The sequence below is a fragment of the Ylistrum balloti genome, unplaced genomic scaffold, assembly GCF_031769215.1.
Source record: "Ylistrum balloti isolate Yb309-2 unplaced genomic scaffold, AGI_CSIRO_Ybal_v1 Utg370120, whole genome shotgun sequence".
Taxonomy (NCBI): domain Eukaryota; kingdom Metazoa; phylum Mollusca; class Bivalvia; order Pectinida; family Pectinidae; genus Ylistrum; species Ylistrum balloti.
In genome coordinates this window covers 459,874-482,931 of record NW_026782137.1, presented here as the reverse complement: position 1 = coordinate 482,931, position 23,058 = coordinate 459,874, and the positions used below count along the sequence as shown (strand labels likewise).

The 23,058-nt window shown below is 33.9% G+C and overlaps 2 protein-coding genes across 2 annotated transcripts; one reads left to right on the top strand and one right to left on the bottom strand.

Moving 5' to 3' along the window:
- The first annotated feature begins 1,573 nt into the window (after positions 1–1,573).
- On the top strand, positions 1,574–4,941 carry LOC132550309 (uncharacterized). Its single transcript, XM_060214356.1, has 2 exons — positions 1,574–3,031; positions 3,316–4,941. Exons 1-2 carry the CDS (start codon positions 1,595–1,597, stop codon positions 4,939–4,941), a joined length of 3,063 nt encoding a protein of 1,020 aa, XP_060070339.1. The 5' UTR covers positions 1,574–1,594.
- Positions 4,942–8,460: 3,519 nt separating this feature from the next.
- LOC132550299 (transient receptor potential cation channel subfamily V member 1-like) lies at positions 8,461–22,729 on the bottom strand. Its single transcript, XM_060214343.1, is given in 21 exon segments — positions 8,461–8,561; positions 8,827–8,937; positions 10,795–10,948; positions 11,324–11,531; positions 11,866–11,981; positions 12,137–12,300; positions 12,653–12,736; positions 13,025–13,200; positions 13,403–13,536; positions 14,928–15,005; positions 15,276–15,408; positions 15,961–16,052; positions 16,617–16,648; positions 16,897–16,978; positions 17,858–17,973; positions 19,040–19,204; positions 20,086–20,236; positions 20,415–20,616; positions 21,103–21,187; positions 22,044–22,123; positions 22,632–22,729. Coding segments are annotated over 21 exon segments (2,562 nt in total).
- Positions 22,730–23,058: the final 329 nt, after the last annotated feature.

The window sequence follows — 23,058 nt, the reverse complement described above, 5'->3', positions numbered from 1 at the left end:
TCTGATTGAAGCAGTCTAAGATCCAGTAAACTAAAATTTTCATGTACAAACGAATTTAAATAACTTACATTTCCGAGTGTATCTTTCAAGGAATGATATATTTGGAGTGTCATGTGGTGTGCATGAAGAAACTCTTGTAAATACGATATTGAAAAAGCAAGTTTTTCGCAGTATTTATATACTCTCTTCTTATGTATTAACCTGTCGACAAAACTCAATTTCCCCCAACATCATAACACGGGCTGCCTGTCATAGTTTTCTTATCACTTTACGTCAATGCTTGACACAGTTATATATAGAAATATTAAATTCCTGTCGATCCTTCATTACAAATTAGACAAACTTGATATCCTTTGAATGGTTTCGTATTTGCGTTACCGGTTCTGTGGAATTGTTTATGGTAATGGAATGTCAACAGTCTGTATTGATTAAGGTATAAATGATTAATTACACATCACCTATACTTAAAGGAACCCTGCATCACTATCAGAGTTAAAAGAGTCTTCGAAAACAGCTACAGTACAATGCTAAGTGAAGTATACCAATATGTGATAGATCTTCAAGACAAAGGTAAGACATACAGAAAAAAAAATGTAACATAGCTTTTATAAAGAACCTTATATCTATCGACATGCCTCATGCTCTTAATGTTTTTTAGTCAAAAGTACGTGCATTTAATACTAACATTATCAAGGAACATATCATTCATTAAATATAAGATTGCATGATTTATAAAATCTTATGGATAAGTTTTCTATGTTACAGATTGAACGACATGTCGCTCGTACACTGGAGGGTAATTCAGGTTTACCTGATATTTTCTTCAACTAAGTCAGTGTTATTAACGGACAGACTTCAGCCTGATCCGAAAGTTCAGACCATCTCCAATGCTACAAAGCTATTGTATGAATATTTTCTTCTGTGTGGGTCAGACTATTTTTGCCACCCTCATAAACTAGGCTTTGAATTTCGAAATATCAGCACACGTCATATTGACATTTGTGAGGATTGTAAATGTGACCGAGATTGTACTAAGAGGGAAAATTGTTGTGCTGATGTGATTTTTTCTATACCACTCCCAATTTGTGTCAGTCCTGTTATCAAAGTTGGCAATCCAAACCGATCTCCTGATAATGTGTTTATGATTAATTCGTGTTCAAACAGCACTGACAACAATCTGAGGAGGCAATGTATGACTACAGACGTTGTTTTTAAAACGGGTAATGTCGAATTTCCACCAGTTACATCAAAACGCTACAGACAAATATTTAAAAATAAATTCTGTGCCGAATGTAACAGTGTGCTTGATTACAACGTCTGGAGTATGTCAATGGATTGTCAAGAGTTTACCGATTTCAATTTTATCTCCAATTTTGACGAAATTGTTGACAAGGCTGAATCCCTGAATTGTACTGTGGGATTTAGTACTGTCGATGAAGATATACATGATTGCTATGCTGACTACATTAATGTCATGGGAACCTCGAGATGTAATGAGACTGGAACCTGGGCTACATATGATCAAGACATCGACCTTGCCTGTAACTCTGCCTACACAGTTCGCTATGGTGTATACAAAAATATTTTTTGTTTTATGTGTAATCCTCCTGATAAAAACAATGACGTCATATCAACATGCAACGTCACTGGTTTATGGGATATTCACGTGGAACGCTTGAAACGAGCATGCGAGTTGCATGCCATGTCACACAATGCTGCTCCATACAAAAATGTATTTTGTTTGCTTTGCAATAGAAATAACAGTCACTCATCCCAGTACTTCGATGTGTATATAGACTGGATGTCAGAAAACATGTTCGCACAAGATCAGAAATTGACGTTTGTATATTCATTTTCATTGAAGTCATACAATCTCGAATTTTACAACACAATTATCGAATCTACAAAACAGGAAATATTCAAGAGGGAGGACCCTATTTGGGATAAGGCTCGGTCTGTGAATATATCTAAGCTATTACTTTACGACTTCAGCGTGACAGGGTACTACAGATACTGTCGCAAACACTTGGTGCCGTACGCTGTTGGGAAATACCCATGTTCGTGCAACCCCCTTTGCTTTTTCGATGATGCCTTGGAATGTTGTCTTGACCTGGTTCTTGAATATCCGATATCCTGCCAGAGACCTTCGCTGTCAACAGAAGGACCAAGTAATTATTTAATTGATGGCTGTTTTCAGTCTTCATGGCCTGAGGCCATTCAATCTAGATGCCGATTTTCTGATAACGATATATTTTCTTCCATGCCAATTGTAGGAGAAAACAACATGCTTTATAAAAATTTTGACTGCTTTCTGTGTAATCAAGACATATTAATTCCTCAACTAAACTTATCAAAAATCATGTCATATGACAATTATCTTCCTTGGTCCATTGACATGCAGTGCGAGGGAGACCTGAATTTACTGTTTCACGCCACGTTTAACGGCGTTATTGATGCTACGAAACGAAACAGATGCATTACGAGGGTATTATCTACAAAGGTTAAACAAGGTCAATCGTGTAAGCAGGATGCATTCGGATTTTTCTCACCAATTAAAATCCATAACAAACAATGTAACAGTACAGGCTACTGGGAAGAATTCGACCAAGATATCAGATGGGCGTGCGAGAATTCCTCCCTTGAAAATCAGTACGATTTCCACCGAAATACGTTTTGCTTTATATGCAATCCATCGTCAGAAACTAATACAACAACTTTAATCCAAAACTGTCAGAGCACTGATAATAAATTTTATGGTGCTGCAATAGTCCGTGCATGCCGAGAAGCACCGGAAGTTAGCAGCATGTTCCCTGCAAAGAACATTTTCTGTCAATATTGTAACATAAATGACACAAAGATCCCGCTGCCGTGGCCTATCATGTTTCAAATGCATACCTACTTCAGCAAAGACGTAAACTTTAAACCTGAGGTGTCTTCGCCCGTTTTACAGGACCTGTTCCGTCCATTTGTAAACAAATTAAGAAGGAGCGAGCCAGATACAAACGGGACCCACGTGTTTGATCCAATAACAGTAAGTACCTAAACAATGTAAATGATTTTCTTTATTTATATTAGAGGGGGCATGGCCTTTTCCACACATATCATGTATATTTGGGGTCTTGGTTATTTTTTATTCACTCCCGTTTTGGATGATCAATTTTGAAACATGTTCATTTATTTATCTATAACAATTCGAAGGTTTTTGGCTTGACGTTTTGGTAAGACTGTAGAGGATTAAAGTTATATCTATTCAGCACTTGATGTTTTAGAGCACGGTTTTTGATCAGGTGCAATTCTTCGTATTCTGTATTACAGACTCGACCTCGTCTGCTGACTTGCTACCCAGGTAAGATCATCGATGGGACTCAGTGCGTTCCCCTTTTACGTACTACTACCAATCTGAAGTATATTATGACGCTATCACTGGAAGGAACCCTTGATTATTTCGAACAGACTGTAAAATTGCTAACTATCATCAAAAAGAAAATTTTGTCTGAAATGAAAACCAAATTAGCAATAAGGATGTTATTTATACAGTCATTCCATATCACGTCTAATGTATCATGTGAAATTGGTAACGTAACAACACCTATAACTCACCATCTACTGATTCAGACAACTTTCTCTATATTGGAAGTTGTCGAGAGGTTAGCTACAGAACAAATATTGTTAAACATGACAAGAGAAAATTTGGTTATATCGAATGTTACGTTTAGATCTAGACCTGCAAATGAGGCGTATTTTCTACCGTCTGCTCCTAGTTCCAACTTTGACGATTACTGTGTTAAAAATTTCATCTTCCTTAATAAGGTGTGGACAACTTTGCCCTCCGTCCGGACAGCCCTCGTGTCTGATGTTATGCTTTGCCGCCAGGTGGTACTACGTAATCACGAATACAGTATAAAACATGACACACTCGAACTCTCTGTGAAATACAGTTCCAGGAAGTTCACTCGAGACCGTTATCTGCGCATGCCCGACAGTAACGCACAGCTTTGCTTAGATGACTATCTCGGCTTCATAAACGAATACATGGCCAATACCGAGAACGACCCTGTTAGAAATGCCCTGTCTGTTACAACGTTAGTCTGTACCTCAGTCTCTCTCACCTGTCTGTTTCTAACATTTGGCACGTATTTGTTATTTCGGGCCATGCGCTCTGTCCCAGGAGTTAACAACATGAGTCTTGTTTTTGCGATGTTTTTCTCGCAGGGACTATTCCAATTTGGTTTCGAGGAAACGTCTGTTCCGTCCTTATGTTTGTCTATAGGAGTAATTACTCACTATTTCTGGCTAGCCACGTTCACATGCATGAATGTTTGTTCCTTTCATATGTACAGTGTGTTTGCTGTAAATACATTGACGGGAAGATCCAGCAACACCCGAAAACAGATAGCGCTATACCTATCATACTCATATGGGATACCGCTGGTAGTTGTTGCCGGTAACATTATCACTTCGTATTGTGTTTCCTTTTCTGATGACGTAATTTCCGGTGTGACAGATATAGGATATGGCGGTGGCGTTTGTTTCATTTCTAACAACATTTCATTTTACGCCACGTTCCTTGCACCAGTTGTATTGATTTGCATCATTAACATGTTTATGTTTGTTAGAGTGGCTATAAAAATAAAAAACACACCAAAAGTAGAGAGCACTAAGGACCACAGGCTCGATTTTGTGATTTACATCAAATTATTTACAATCACTGGCCTAACCTGGATCCTCGTCATCATAGACACGTTCCTCCCATTGTCAGTTTTTAGCTTCATTGTAACGATCCTGACTGGTTGTCAAGGTTTGCTAATATTTTTCAGTTTTGTTTGGAATCAAAGAGTGTTTCGCCTCTATCGATCACTTTTCTGTAAGACTAAACATAAACAAAGGCCTTCTACAAAGTATTCATCGCGATCTCAAGAGACTGTGGCAAGTTCAATGTAAAAAGCCAAACTTCACAGTTTAACGTTTGAATAGCAGAGTTCTACAACAGAAAATTCTATTAGGTCTGTTAAATATGTACGCACATAACACGGCATACAAAAATTTATATATATATATATATAAGTCTCTTTCTCTCTAAGCTAAATAACACTGTTACCTATATAGAATTTTTTCTTGGTATTTTAATGTATATTCAATTTGAAAATATATACCGTTTGATTACATTTTGAAAGATACGCTGCATATCAGTCAATACATTGAACAAAAATTAAAAACACACGTTATGGCATTGCTGCATTTGTATATTTTTCATTATTACATTAATGTTTATGTCCTGACGACAGTATTGTCATCTGAATCGCTATCCCATTTGTATTCTTATGTATTTTGTAATGCAAGCTGTTGCTATGTCTTCACATTTCATTGTATTTGTTTTTTCCTTTACTTTGTCAATAAGCTCATCATCGTTTTGTGAAGTAAATAACCGCACATTTAAAACAAATTCTACACAGTTAAGCGGTAAGCAATCACACGTGTGACTCAATTAGATGGTTACACTTCTCAATGTTTATCAGTCTTACAATTGTACAGAAATTGATGATTTTGTTGTTTAAGGACGGATTCCTGTTACCTCATTTTTTGTCCCGAAGTGTAACTAGAAAACTGAAAATCAGTACAAACAGATTATGTGCTAAACTGACAATTATTTCCTTAAATGGTATATCATTTCGATCAGTATCACTTAAAAGTGATACTCGTGAGACATTTAACTGTATTGACTAATTCATACAAAGACCTGTAATTACCGGAATTCGCTATTGTATACCGAGAACATATACTCTTAGTACGATAGCAATATAAAGCTGTAACTGTGTTATCAATACCTTAATTATCTGATAATTGCATGGGAACGTAAGGTATTCCGATATCAAATCATACTGAAGTTGTTATAAATGAATAGTACATCCGCTTAATTATAGCTATGTCAATATGATTCTATATGAAGTACGTGATCACATAGTGTTTAAGAAAAGTTTCACCCAATAAAATTGTTTGATGCTTTCAATACGGTTTATGCTGATTGATGTCTTTCAATAATTCAAGACCCAGGTATCGTCGTGTGATACCGTTCAGGTTTTTCACATGTCGATTTCTTTGCAAACAATAATAATGGTGATGATAATGGAAGTGTCATGCTTAACCAGCTATATACTTTGATACCATTATTTCTATCTTTCTTCAAATATGGGTATTTATATTTACATAAGGAGATAATTATTTCTCACTCAATTTCACTGCACTTGATGGGGTTTTTTTTTTTTTTGTTTGTTTGAACATGTGTAAATAATTGAACGGATTGAACATATAGAGGAAGTCTTTGTTGATGCGTGTTAGTTGCATGTTGTCTGTTTTCAAAATAATTGTATTAGTGGTTTCTGAAGATTAAAAAATGATAGCAATTATTAACAGCGTCGAGTTTTCTTATTTCTTATTTCCAATAGGTATACCAACAGTCTGTTTGAAGATCTTACCATCAAACTTGACGAGGATGTTGTCAACCAGATACTCGATCAGTATTATGACATCGTCCTCCATATATTTCTTCTATGCTATTGACGTAATTTTAACGAATTACACTTCAGTACAGTTCGCAACCATATATTTATACAGTGGTGTACAGGATTGATATTGGTGAATATTGGAGAGTTTTTCAAAATCCACAAACTATTAATCCACATCTTGAGTAAACAGTGCCACAATAAAACTCTAACCCAGCTTTGACAGTATTTAGAATGAAGGTTCGTAGGTATGCTTGGTTGAACAGTTAGACGAGCCAGCTATGAAACATTTTTACATGGATTTTTTTGAAGTTCAGGGATCCAGTGTAAACGGGGGAGGTCCGTTCCTTATCATGAATAGGTAATCTAAATAATTGTAATACCGAGGCATAATTAGCCAATATTTCGTCTTTAGAAATATTGCATAATGTATAGGTGGGGTTTCCTTTCTTATTTTATTATGCTATGATTTTGTATCTTGCTTTCGTTTATTTCCAACGAATGAAACAGCAAAATCAACAACTCACAACTCATGAAACGTCAACAGTGGCTACACTTGTAAATGAAATAAAGGTAACTGTAAAACATCTTCACAATTGCAATATTCTGTTTATTTACTTGGTTCTCCACCTGTTGCTTTATTACACATGTTGGAAGGCGTTTTCTGTGGTCATATCACAATTGTATGTCATATATTCTTATTTAGAAATATACTTTTAAAAGGTAAATAACATAAAAGAGATGCATTCAAGTAAATCTTTAATCTTTCGTATAATACATTCTCGCATTTATTGATACACTTTCATTGAAACGTCTATGATTGCGTAAAATATACCTTAAAATTTAATCATATATATCAAAATTCAACATTTCAATATCAAAATTTTGGCTAAAAAGCTTGTGTTAACCAATGCCTGATTTTCACATAACGTACACACACATAAAACATAACGTGAAGGATGCTTCAGTCAAGAATGACGATATATCTATCAATATGGAATCTCATAAGGTGTTGAACTATTTATTGTTTATAACAGCGATAAGTACGGGGATTTACTGGTTCATCTACCTATTCAATAATTGTCTTCTACATCAACGTAGAATCATTTTTCCGTCATTCATTCCCTTCTTTATGTATGTCTATAGACAAACAAGACTGTGTTTTGTTGGATAAAAGCTGAAAATGATCAATTTTATATACATATCTGTATACATTGCGATTTCAGGTAATGTACATATTTTAAAATCATTAAACATAAAATATATAGGATCTTAATACTGAAAACATATCCATTTTACATTACGCATCAGAAACGAAATTGCAATTAATCAAATTGACAAAGTTTCTCACATTGTTTCATAAATTCAAATGAGCAAAACATTTCAATAGTTCATATATAAACCACTCATCTGGGAAAAATAATTACATTTACGAATGAAAAATAATTATTGTCATGTTTTGTCATGCCTTACGACCATGTCTCACATACACATAGGCAATAACACTATTGTAATGTAATGAATAAGTTACGTATCTATGATGTTACATCATTGTATCGGAAGTAAAAAAAGTACCATCAAGGTCTTTTAACAACATTTATTCGGGAATTTTCACTTATTTTTCTGAAATATGTCAAACAAGTACAATTTGTTTTTAAAAAGAGAGAGAAAAAGAAAGCTGGAACTGATTCAGTTGAAATTTGACCTGATGCATACTAAGATCACATGTACACCATTGTATACCAGTTTGATTCATTGTACCTTTCAATATCACACAGGAACCTTGGATTTGCTTTTCGAAGACGAAATATCTGATTGGGTAGGTACATAGGTACTTCAGCTCTTTAATAAAATAACAAAATTATTAAAAGCAACATAACATATTTTGGCAACCTTTCAATTAAGCTACACTGTTCAATATATACCTTCGTACATGCATGTTAGACAAACCTGCTACGGTTTAGTTTTCATCGTCGTCCATATTTATGGAAGAAATCTCCGTTATTTTCATTTGAGATGTAGTTGGTATTGATTGTAACGTCTGACTGGTCTCACCACTAGCTGTGAATATCAAAAGACGAATAAATTAGTATCACAAGAATGTCTGCGTGTACGAAAAAAACTATTTTAAAGGTCGGCTATATACCTTTGCAAATGGAACCACATACAAGAGATAGATATATTATAAGATCAAATATCATGCAGTACATTTCATTAGACATTTTTATTGTGTCGTTTGAACTGGAAAATGAAATATGACTATTTGTTTATGTTATGATAAATATTTTCAAAAAAATATTTCATAGGTGACACAAATCTTTGATACCTATGGAATCGTCATCTTTTTCTTTTGAAGAGGTCTTTCGCTTTTTCTTCTTCTTTTTTGAGGACGACCTTAGAAAACGAGAAAGAAAAAGTGTTAATAGATTTTACCATCCTCGAAACTACAGGGGTAAGGATCAGTTAATCAGTTTTGATCGCTATCTCTGAAATCTTCAAGGATGAGATTTTACATTCACATATTTCTCCTTAAAGTGCAGCAGTTCGCCCTAATTCCAAGGAACTTATTATAGATCTACCCACATCGAAAAAAGGTACATTTTAAATTTTGAAAATCAAGAAAACGTCCATTCAGATTTATTTCTACCAGTAACATGGGCGTTTCTTCTAAAGTCACGTTTACCTGCCTAAGTGAAGTTCAATATAATGTAATTTTGCAATCAAATTTATAGTTTGAATAAGGATAAACGAGCACGGTGATTGAATAATTGTTTAAACTGCTATGAGATAGAGGTTAATATGAATGAAACAAATTTAAAGCGTTAGACCTGAGACTAGTTGAACACTAATGAAACAAAAGGCGAAGGCACATATCGGTTGAAAGTTTTGTAGATTTGCAACCAATGAAATTGTGCACTTTTGCCGTTACCTACATGTCACGTTTTAAGTAACTCGATTAGAGGCAAGGATCAGAATATACACATGTGCTTAATGTTCTTATAAAATTATCAAAGACAGGAAAAATACAGAAAAGCATTAAACGATGGAGCTATTGCAGTCTCCCAGCAATATTCTGACATCGATCAAATTAGATTTGCCTCAATCACCTCCAAACTTTTAAATGTTAGCCCTTAGCATCATGGATGAGTCCTAGAAGGACGCAACAGTTATATGATGTAGTTTACTTCATTATCTAGCCCAATTCATATTGAAATTTTTCATCTTACATTCCCGTGTGTGTGTTTTGTACAATATTGATTTGACTGTCATATTTATAGAAAATATTGTGATACACAATAAAGATTTGACCTTTAACTTTTTTTTATATTCCACATAGGGAAAAAAAAGATTCATGAATCAGTTTAATTTAGTATTTAGTGCATATTGTATCTCACAAAAAGTTCGAATGATTAATGGCGAATACTTTTGTTTCTTTTGTGTAAATTTATTCCGTAGTTAAAAAGAAGTGGAAATATAAATACCTCATAGCTGTAGGCAAATCGTCAGTTCCTGAAAAGGAAAACAAGAAGAGCTACTTATTTCAGCTGTGACGCTGCTTAAATCTATACAAAATACAATATTTATGTATTGCAATGAAAAATTCCGTTGTTGAAAAATGTCTATTTAAAACAGCACTGTGCACACAAAAAAGAATAGAGAAATAAATAAGATTGTTATTGATTGTAAACGAATCACTATTGATTTAATCTTAATATGTAACCCTAAACAAATTTGTAGTCAAATCACTGACGCAACGCTTTGTATCCACATGATATTTTCTGAGGCAAACTTAAAAACAAAAAACAAAAAAACAAAGAAAGAAAGTTCAACGTAGTATTTCTGTTTTAAAACAATCAAAGCTGATTTCAATTTGCAGTCGCATTTTAAAAGACTACAAGTGTATATAAATGTTCTTGATATAAACATACTTTTTGTAATGTAACCTTGTCAACATGATTAACAATAATTCAGCCAGTATGACATCCAATGGAATGAACCTGTTCGTGGCGTCGCGTAAATGGAATGTCAACAACATATCTATGGTAGAGAACATTTTAATAAATTGTATCAAAATAAAGTTGTTTCACGTTCATCTAATTAAAACCTAACATATTTTTGTGAAATACTTTTTGATATTCTATTGTTTGGTAGAAAAAGGGAAAGAGCATTTCAGAAGTCAAAATTCATACACATTCCTTCGTGATAATGGAAAGGTTATGATTGGTTTTATTACAAGTAATTTAATTATGAATTAAGCATTGGATGTCATGACTGCAATACGTAACGTTATTACCTCCGTAGCCAGGATGTTCAGGCGGTCGCTGAGAGGACTGTAACGTAAAGATTAATTCCTTGATTGTGGCAATTTCTTTGTCAATCTTTGTTAAATCACTATCCAGCTTAGCCACAAGATTATCCTGGTTTTGTCTCTGGATTCTGGTTATATCCTACAATTAAAGATCATTTAATATTCATACACAACTTCAAACAAAGGTAACTTTTGGTTAATATGTTTTTAAAAAGAAAATATCGTACTTAACAATAAAAATGGTTTGTTTATTTGACTTTTATCTTATTTTGACAATTTAAAATGTATATCAGAACCACATTCATAAGTGGGTAGGATATACTTTTCTTGCTTGTTTTATATAATACTGCCCGGTCCTGATTTTCCGTTTTTCACCTTTATTTTTCTTTGTAGTAAACACTTTATTATATTAACCCTTTCTAGACTGAAACATCTGAATCCATGTCTCACATGACTAACTATTTTTTTATTTCGGTTGAAAATCAATTAAACCGTTTCGTCCTGTGTATATTACCCGCAGCTGTACAACGGCTTTCTGCATTTCATTTCCATCCGTTTCTTCCACACCATCGTCGTCATCGTAGGCCTGTTGGAGAGGATTACAGTACTTTTTCATGTCCTCTAAAAACTGTTTCCGACTCTTGTTGTTGAGGAGATCCCAATAAACTAAACACACAATGGCCTTCTGCATCCGGGCTATGCTGTGGGCGTTTTCATACACTCTGTAGTTCAATAATGAACAATACAGAGTTTAAAATGAATAATAACATTGATAAAACATTTGATACATTAATCAAGCAACATCCTACTTCTTTCACATTTGTGACTATTTTTAACTTTCAATAAACGTTTTCGTGTGAAAATTCTTTAGAAATATTAGGCATTTTGAATAAATGGTCACATGGTGTAAAACCCATTGCATTTTTCCTGTATCGACTTGCTAAAAGGTTCTTCATTAGTTCGTCTTTCCCACTTTCTCAACATACCAAGCCATCAAGTAATTTTAAAGGTTTAACTACCTAATATTTCATTGTACATTTCACTTATACTGGTTACCTTTGAAAAGAATCCGAGAGAAGAGCAATGAAAAGGTTCAAACAAACAATGGCTGATACTGCTAACCATGTCCCCACTAAAATGTCCGCCATAATAGGATCCACTGACTTCATTGTCTGTGCAATCAAAAAATATATTATTCACTACACATAACGACATCAATGTTCACTGATAATGAAATTGCAACGTTGATTTTTTATATGTAGCCGATACCACATTATCATTGTTTAGATCCATATATTTCTACTTGTAAAGTTAAGATTATACTTACGTCATAGTCAAAGTCGTCGACCAGAGTTATCCTAAATAGACTGAAGAAGACACCCCCGACGCTTTCGTAACCATCGACGGTGACATACTCGGCAGTATTGTTGTCGCGGTACCGTGTGTCATATGTCACTTTCTCGCCACCAAATACCATCCAATAGGCACACACTGAAACGAGATTGAACCTACATTTATTATCACATTTTTATCACCCTAATACGTGACATTATAAACCCTCATCCACAACTTACTTCATGTCTGAAATAGTCATAATTCTCAGCTTACATTACATCCCTAAGATTATCATCGTTTAAGAACATTGTATACTATCATTTCTGTTTTAAAAATATCATTCAATCTCCAAATTTTAATCACTGACATAATGATGTTTCTTTAAATCCTTTTAATAAACATTTTTCATCCGTTTGACGAAAGTCTTAATCTCGTCTTCCCCTAGCAAGATTGTTTATACAAAAAATATATTACATCGCTCACGTCTATGAATTTAACGATATATCACCGAATGGGAGATAAAACTGTAGATAAAGACAGGCAAACAGGATAACATCTTCAAACATCTCCCCAAGGATTACGATCAATGGTCCTACAAAACAGATTTGTCGTTCATTTCTGAGCAAAGAAAGCATTTTATTGACAAATTGAAGTAATTACATACAATCGATTATTCAATAAATTTGGTTTCCATTTTTTTCTATGATAATACTGATTGGGTCCTCTGGCAAAAGATGTTTATAATCTCAAAAAAAAAAAATGTTGAGGATTAATGTTTCCTTTCATGAAGAACAATATATAAATATAATATGAAACGAATTTCGAATTGTGTTTATTTTTCCTTAAAATATTTACGGCGCTGTTTCAAGGAACTACTTACCGAGCTGCTTGAAGGGCCTTGCGCATTTTGCCAGTCGTAACCAGAGCAGAACAAGGGTGAGAGCCATGAAGTTGATATGGAATCTAGCTGCTTCCTCCGAATGTTTTATAACGTCAACAATATGGGAAACAATGCATACACCAAGACACGCGTAACAAACCCAGTCAAATACATTCCTGTGAGAAAGATATAATGTTACTCCCACAAAAATAGATACTCTATCAATTGGGTTATTCATTATTGAACTACTTTAAGACTGCATGACCTGGTAAATCAGAAACGACAAATTTCAAACATATTTAAGCGTAAGAATATGAAGATCACGAAATCCCATTTCTTTAAATATTCCGTTTATTAAATTTCTGAAATGATACGTACCAAAAATCTTTGAAGTATCTTGGGATGTGTTTATCAAGCTCGTGTAACTCATCACTTAAAAACTGTCTGTCTGAACCACTAATGCAGTATTTCATGTCTGCTTGCAGTTCGTCCTTTCTGAATTCCTTCCATTCCTGAAATAATGATAAAACCAAATGCTGAACATATAAAAGCATCCTCTATTAGAGCATTATGTATGTAACCGCGTGACAAGACATCAATTCAATTATGGCAAGAAATAACGCCATCTGATCTCTCACTATATTAAAAGGACCGACAGAAGAGTTGCTACCTTTGTGCATGTGTCCCTTTTATTGTTTTCAAGACTCTAGGAATTTTAATTAAACACGGCAATGAAAACACTTGACAAACTGTCCGCGAATTCAAGCGCGATAGATTGCAGCCAACTTATAATTTGAACTAAAGATGGCAGGAATTCATATTCATCATCACCAACAAGAAAAGAAAGTACTAGAAATTCCAGTTTTATAGTAAGTACAGTCTAAAATATCACTTATAAGTTGTTTGTGTTGCTGTAACAACGTTATACCTTTTGAGGTTGGTACATGGTTAAATTGGAACTCTCAGCATATTATCGGTATATACACCAAGAAAACACCTGAACATATGAACATGGTCATAATCAAACCTGAAATTCAATATAAAACTAAGGCAAATATGAATGCAAGTAAGTAACAACACATTCCCAAATGAGAACAAGGTATGCAGTAACGGAACCAACAGGCAAACTAACGAGCATCAAACACCCCCAGCTTCGTATACAAAGACGACGAATATTTCTCAATAAGATAACTATGACGACCGTAAAACTTCCCCATAATTGTCTTTAAACTGCATCTTTTGAAAAACTGTTATAAGTTTGGCTGTCAGTTGACGACATCATGCACGAAAATCTTGTGATTGGGAAGAGGCCCTTGAATATCGAATCAACTGAGATATATAAACACGACAGGTTGGGGATACAGGGATGTTGTTATCCAGAGATGGAAAATTCATAATCGGAAACTTGAAATTTCCAAGCTTATCATACAGCTCGCTGTAGGAAAAGATCGAGATGAACTACTGAAAATTCTGTCGTGCAATTCATTTTCAATTCGTGTGGTTCAACAAATCTCTTATTACGAATCAATATGATGACAAGGTAAAAACAGATTTGATATACTCTGAAGTTCATCTGTAGAAAAACTGATTACGTTAATATTCAACTCATCATTATAAGAAAAAAATATACTTTATTGCAATAAATACGTAGTTCGTTTCGCTGACAGGAAATTAAGCACGAGTTTTACTTGTGTTTTACAATAGATATTTCAAAGGGTTATTGTTGAGTAAATAACTTAGATGTCATTTTTACGATACTATAGTCGATCATGTGATTAAAGTTGATATAAGCCTAGGTCTATAAGATGAAAGACAAGATTCTGAAAACTTATCACAGCTATTGACTGTTCTTATAAGTCATTATTACTGAACACTGTGTCTAGGGATGTTGATATTTACTTACGTCACTTTTCTTAATCGAGTGGCGATATTCTCGGACTTCCTCTACCATCTCCCACAGTGTGATACCAATGCCAATAACCTTAAACAATGAAATACATTCTTTTGAAAATTCATTCTTTATTATAGTAGAAATGTACAATATTCGTTATGAACTTTAATCGCATTGATGAGCTTTATATGTAACATACTATTTGATATTACCAGTTTTAGGACTTCATTTCAAAGGTAACTTAATATTATTAAAAAACTATAAAACAACTTCCTGCCTCAATACCACACTCACAATATAAAATCTGACTTGCATGTAGCCACGTATTTAAAAGCTTAATGCTTTGTTGTAAGTACGTACTTCGAGCACGATCCTCCATGATTGGTCTGGCAGGTTGTAGTAGTGTTTCTGGTCATAAGGAACAAGTACCCCAATCAGTGACCAGACAAGAACATAAAAAATGTTAAATAGGAACCATCGTATAGCACGTAGCCTGTGTAATACAACAATATTGATAAAACTGTATGTTTATCATACTATAGACATCCAATTAGAAGTACAGGGTATGTCAAAGTAGGTAAAATGTACGTCTTAATATCGTAAAAAGAAACTGTTGATATCTTTTGATATGAATCTTATCAAAAAATGTATAAATTACATTTTTGATATACTATGTATGCTATTGATAAAAGAACCTGAAAATATGTGAAAAATAATCAATGAACGAAACTCAGTGTACATTTACGGAATCCTATTTAAGTGAACTAAGTAGAAGACATTATTATCATGTCTCTATTTTTATCGTTATATTTCATTACAATTATAAGTAACCAGTACATTACTCCAACATACTTCAAAAACGAACCATAACCATGAACATATTGTTAGGTGTCATACAGCAGCTATTTATAAGACGTGTTGTTAATTTCTATTTATTGTGAACGAAATAACATTTTCTGATATTATATAACCATTTTTATTGTTAATCATAGAACCAGAACTATGACATCACATGCCGCAATAAACCATATGATATACGTCTTGCCTTGCGTATTGGTCCCACATGTAATTGATAAGGGTAGAGAAGACACGGTGAGAAAGAAGATTGTAGTGGTGTTTGTTGACAGCAACTTGTAACTAAGATAGAAGGAAAAAATTATATAAATTATTAACTATGCTGCAAATAATCATCAAAAAAATCATACGATATAGATATTGAAAAATTATTTCTTTTATCATTACCTACAATGACATCATCATATTCATTTTCAAACTTTCTTAATCCTGAACCCGTCAAGTGGATCGGCCTTTGTGCTCATGTGAACATAATAGTACATTGTTGAGTGCAGCATCACGTCAACGTATTCGAAAATGTAGTATATCTCAAAATTTTATTTAAATCGTTGATACATGGAGTTATAAATGACTCTCAGCAAAACTACTTTTCGTATTGAAAACTGTACATAATTAGCATTTCTTCTTAAAGGATTCCAAAATATTGCCTTAATTTGATCTATCTATATCAGCCGTGTCAATTTATCAATGATGATCATTTCAGCCTACCCCTTACTTCCCGGGTCATGTTAACGATCATTTAAAGTTCATTGAAACTTGAAGCCTGATATTTAGAAATAATCTATGCAAAGACTATTATGTAACATTTCATTTATGCAATAATAAATCAGAAGTATTCAAACTTACAGGCAATTCAATAAATGATTCTTTATTATCATCTGGAAAAAAGGGAAATACCATTGACATATATTCAATAAATGCGAACTGTAGCAGCCTTTGGTTTGAATTTACTTTTTTAATCATTGAATTTATTAAATGTATTTCGTTAACAAAAACAACATTGACGGAGAATATATATCTGTATGGAATCAAATATGCAATAAACGCCATATAAACATTCAGCAAACGCATTAATCAAGAGATACCAAAACGTTATAACTTACTCTCATAATTATAGCTAGCTTACCTGCCATTAGCTGATACAGATAGAAGCTCTGGCGCCGGCTTGTACGGTCAGTGGTATGGAATAAATCTAGTGCGTCAAATGCCTAAATTGGGTAATTACAGTATCATAAACGAAAACAACGACATCCATCACAAAAAATAACAATTGCTTCCTGTTCTTAAGTATATAGTAGCTACATTGTGCCTTTGAAAGCAAATAGTGCAGAAATAGCTTCTTGAATATCAGATTATACTTCCAAATTTACAGGATTGAGTTTTAACACATTTCGTTTTTTCCATTTCTATCTCTTATTTTCGTTTCGACTAAAGTTTGCAAGTTAAATACTGAGTTCATGATCTTATTAACTCTTGTAGTTTTTCATATAAGTAGAAATTTTTGGGTTCATGGTATTATTTATGACGTCATTTTCATGACATTTCAAGATCAGTTCGGTTTATTGACGTCATTAATAATCGCCATCCGGGCTTCATATACAAAGGAGAAAATAAACGACGACATATCTTGGTTATACAGACACATATTACTTGTAATGACCAAATAAATGTCATAGGAAAATTTCCTAACTTTAGGGTAGGACTTTCTCTATCCTATCCTGTCCTAATGCTAGTACAAGATCCTATTATTAATTTTCATAAAACATAATTGACCCGTAAAGTGGCGCTAACAAAAAGAATACCGCGTGGTATTTCATACTAGTTTTGCCTTTTCGCCAGTAGGACGAAAACAAACGTTAAAGTTTTAATTATATTGGGGCGAAATTTGCACTTGGCAAAAACGAACATGTAAGTTTGAGGTCGAAAAACGCCGGGGCAATTTTTTTTTCAATGTACAATTACGAAAATGACTACAGTGTATATAAGAATTACCGAAATTAATAATTGGTAACGACTGAAAGAAGAAAAATGATTTATATCACTACGACCAGCAGTCAAGGTATATTGTGAAAGAATGAAAAGTTTACCACGGCAGGCATGTTGATTATCATCCAATCAATTGTACCGCATCCTGGCACGTTGTCCCGGTTCATCCACGCCCGTGCACCTCTCCTCAGTAATAAATGCGTAGTAATGCTTCTATCTGGAATCCAAATCGTAAAACTTAAAACTACAACATGTATCAAAGGTAGCATTAATCATTATCATTGCACCTACATAACTCATACAAATACGTTTATGGATTTAGAGCACCATGCAATATCTAGAACTTGCGCCTTCTGTTTAAGGAATGATTGTCGTGGAAGACTACATGCCTGAGGTTTCATTCCACAAGAGGAAAACAAATACCCAAATGAGAACAAATTATTAATTCAAATTCACTCAACAGGTTTTCGAGAGCAGCAAGTTGTTGAAGGTAAATGTTTTCATAGTTCGATAGCATGATAGAAGTTCATATGCTGATTCAAAACTGGTCCTCATTTGAGAAGTGACATCATTTATTTGGACCAAGACATGCATGGCAGGCTTGTCGTTGAAGCAAACAATCCTTACCCTTTTGGAACAACTAATCAACTAATCTTATTGTCCTAGTATTCTTTCAATGTGTAAATATTGGATTTGTTAATATTCTGCGTTTAATCAACTTTGTACAAATATAACTTTAGATATCAACTCAAGAAATAAAGAGTCTTGCAAAATTATGGACAGATGCCTTAAAAACAAGATAACCAGTGCAGATATTTTTATGATGCGTTCAAAAATCAAGATTGCGTATGTTATCCTTCTATATGTCAATTGTTGCCTTATGAAAAAAAAATAAGAAAATACCAACATGGAAACATAATCACGATTCAAATTAAAATCCAATAAAACCTGGGGCAAAATATGAACGAAAGAAAGATTTACACGGAGACTCCTGAAAAAAGTACAAAAGAGAATAAGACCAGGTATTCCGGAAGAGAAATCGTCTTCTACTTCATCGACGACACTCGCCATGTAAACCTTGGTCAATCTAAGTAAGTAACGTCACGTTCTAAAATGAGAACAAGGTATACAACAACGGAACCAACAGGCAAATTAACGAAGAACATCATATACGTCCAGCTTCATGTCACACAAAGAGGTCGAATACTTCTCAATGAGATCACTATGGCGACCATAAAACTTCCCGATGATTTTAATCAACCCGCATATTTTGATGGTAATACCTTGTTCGGCGGCTAACTGTATAGGGTATCTGCCTTTGTAATCTTGTATTGCGTCAAATAAACAGCCCTCATCTATTAGACGATCTAGCGCATCAGAACAGTTGTATCTTGCAGCAAAGAAAAGGGGTGTCTGTTTATCTCCCGTTGTTATCGCCTCTTTGTTTGCTGTAATGTAGAGGAATTAAATCTTGTATATCAATTTAGATGTCATATACTATTATTACATATTTCACAAACAGTCAAATTACGAGGTATTGCAAGCAATATAGAACATCTCGCTTATGATCAAAATCCAATATACGCAATATCAGACCCATCATACTTTTATCAGCGCATGAAAGGTTTGGTACGAAGACATAGGAGGTATGTCTCATACAATGTAACAAGCACACATGCCTGCAGGTAAACCTACTTTCCCAAGTAACAAGTCCAATGTTGTTATATAGACATATTAAAATGAATTCGGACTACATAGTATATATATTTCAATCGAGAGTGACCAAGTGGTAAAGTGGTAACGCACCCGCCATTCATCAAGGCGACTGGAGTTCCATTACCCGAACGTGAATAAAGGCTGGAGTTCACACTGCCCGCCCGTGTGGATTTTCTGTGGGTACTCAGGATTACCCCCATAGTTATACGCTCCGGACGTTTCCATCCGAACCAAAAAGAGTTATTTGTATGACTATCAAATTATCCTATGTTTTTAGTACCATTAATCAAGCCCTCAAGAAGTTAAGTATTTCTGGTCAGACCTGACGGCTTCAACATTGTGATTTAAGATTATTTATTTTCATTTGTATTCGTAAAAACTATTCATATATTCATTTTGTAAATGAAATATGAAATGAACACTCATATAAAATCATGTTATCTGCTCTTATGAGCAGGTGTTGGTTGTTACATCAGTGGTTTGCGAGAGTAACGTCATGAAAAAACGACGTTATTTTCTATCGCAAACTGATAACGTTATAATCAATATCTGTTCACAAAAGCAGGTGACTTTGCATTTCGAAAAGACGGAATGAGTCAAATGAATGCCTAACCTCCATATTTAATGAGTAGGGACACCATTTCTGTGTAGTTCATTGCAGCAGCGACATGAAGAGGTGTGCAGCCACTCTCATTGGCAGCATTTACGTCAGCTTTATGCTTAACCAGGAATAACGCTACGTCAACATGCCACATCCTTGCAGCCTGAAAGATAAAGAAATTGTTATTTAATCGCAGCTTATGAAGTTAGTAGCAATATTTAAGAAAATTGTATTTCTAAATCCCTGTGACCAATTAGTGCCAAGCACTTTTTCAATGTTTTTAAACATGATACTATGTAGGCAGGTGTTACCATAGCACCAGATACATTTAACATACGTACCTTGTGGAGGACTGTTTCTCCATACGGATCCCGAATATTCACGTTTTCAACAGAATGAATTAATTCATCTGCTTGTTGTAAGTCTAGTTCAGCATTTTGATCGGAATTTTCCGATCTTTGAAATAGTTGATGTAATTGTGATTTACCAGCGACATCGTAACGCAGATCATCAATCGGGTTTTCTGTTGATTCATCATGTTTTCTGTGACAGACAGCAAAAACAACATATCATCAGAAGCATAATCCAGACTTAAATTCAATAGCCTAGGGCAAAATAGTAACAAAAAATATTTTAACGGAGAATCAGGAAAAAGTACAAGAATGATAAGACCATGTGTTCCGGAAGAGTAAGCATCTGCGAGGACACGGTAAACAGCAATGTGACCGACAGGTATACTAACTAACATAAAAACACATCCATTCTCATATTGCACAAGAATACAGAATATTTCTTAAAGAGACAAATATCCTTATACTGAAAACATGTCCTTGAATATCGGATAATCCAAATGAAGAAAACAAATGAGAGAGTTGCAATAACTCAACAGACAATTTTATGATTTGGATATTGAACAACTCTCAAAGAATATCAAACCGATTTTAATATTCTGCACCTTATCTAAAAATGGATAAAACAATGCGTCATGTACAGTTAGATATAGATTGGAATAAGGGAAACCTGACTTACCGATTATTTCTGTTTGGAAGACAACAACTTAAACAATCTGAACATTCGTTGATGTCCTTGTAGAACTTGGATTGGCTCTCTTGATCTGAGAGAAATGACAAGATGAAAGTATCTAAATGGATTTTTTTTTATCTCTACAGTATTATGTAAATTGGTGATAAAAATAAATTATGTATGCTTATGTTCTATACCGTCATGTGCAAAAGTAGGGATAAATATGAAAATCAGTCTTGTTATGAATGTTTACATTATAACTAACTTAATTTTAAATGAATGTACCAAGATTGTCAATGATCTTTCGTTCTGGTAGCTATTGCCACGTGTTTGTAATTGAGACAAAACATGCGATTTTCAAACATATAGAAATGTGCATCGTTAAGATTTGTCTTTTATTCTTATCACATTTTCAGTAACATTTAGATAAAATTATTTTAAAATCAAAATCAGATAAAGCTGATGTAAGTAATGCAATAAAACCATGAAAGTGTATCTTCTAAACATAGATTGTTCAAAGTATAAAGTTATGTTTAATTGCATCAAAAACGATTTCAAGTATGACAATAGAGTAAATATTAATTAATTAGAATCTTGAAATCACTTCCACAAAAATCAACCTAACATACGGTATTTATAAATTAAGGGATAAGGAATTTATGTCACGTTTCGACAGATAAAATTTCGGAAAGTAATATGATCAATATACAGTGGTATGGATGGCTGGTCGGTGACGCAATAGATAGGATAAACTTGTCTCGTGTACAGATGGTCCTCTATTGCACGTGAAAAATTTAAGAAAGACTTATCCGATACTCAGATTTTCATTCAAATTAAAATGAATTCCTGTGCCTTTCAGACCGCGCTATAATTTATAAGCGTTTTAGTTTATTTGTTCATTTGAGCTCAAACACAAGGATATACGTGGTATCTCGTTGTTTACTCACTGAATCCTTCCCAACGTTTTCCACAATACATGCTGAGGTCACAAAGTGGCTGTTTGAGGGTGTCGCCCCACTGGTCCCCGCTGGTACCACTACAAAGTAGAACGAGATAAGACAGATATAGAATAACAATAGGAATATAACCATTATCTCATTGTCAATCAGCGATAAGTCAAAATAGCACCACTAAAATAGATATTCGTTATAGAGTAACATATGAACTAACTTGTGTTGTTATCATTAATCAGTGTTGTATAAAGGTCACGAAATTATGTCATAGGATTAATATATGTTTTTGTCGTGATTTTTATTTGTCTATTTATTTTTTTATTTTCGGAAGATTACTAGTATTCAAAACAAAGCCGTATTTTGTTTAAAAGTTATCAATTTATAACGATTAATTACAGTACTCTCGTCGTCAGAGATATTCTGAATGTCAACAGAAAAAAAATTTATAGAAAACAATGATATTTTACTATTTCATGGGAGATAAAAAGTCATTAGATGTATGTATATATGTATATACACACACACACACATACACACACACACACACACATAAAAGGACAAAAAAAGATCATCTCATTGTACCTCATTTCATTATGGTTTTCCGTCTTTGCAGATCGGACAGCCATCACCCCATCAAATTCAGAGGGTCGAACCCTGCTTTTCTTCCCTGTTTTCTTCATCTCTGGCACTGCATCTACATGTCCAGCAACGATATAACAATAATTAGGTACACGTATGATAATGTTAAATTCCTTGTTACCACCTGATATCCATTCACATTCATGTTTACGTAAAAATTACACTGGGTAAAAACCCGTTTTTCTTAACTTTCCATTGACATCTAACGTCATTTGGGAAAACTTGTCCGATCAATCATTACTGTATTTATATAACAATTAAGGTAGACCCATTTCCGATGTTCATTACAAGCTTATTGCCATAGATAAACGTTAATAAAATTGAGTATAACTAGTAAAAGGTATTCGTGCCAAATGATCAACAAAACTTT

Bases quoted from the DNA above. Each gene is read 5' to 3' on its own strand.
- LOC132550309 (XM_060214356.1), top strand. From the start codon at position 1,595: ATGTGTAATCCTCCTGATAAAAACAATGACGTCATATCAACATGCAAC. The intron at 3,032-3,315 runs GTAAGTACCTAA...TCTGTATTACAG, and splicing joins ACGTGTTTGATCCAATAACA to ACTCGACCTCGTCTGCTGAC.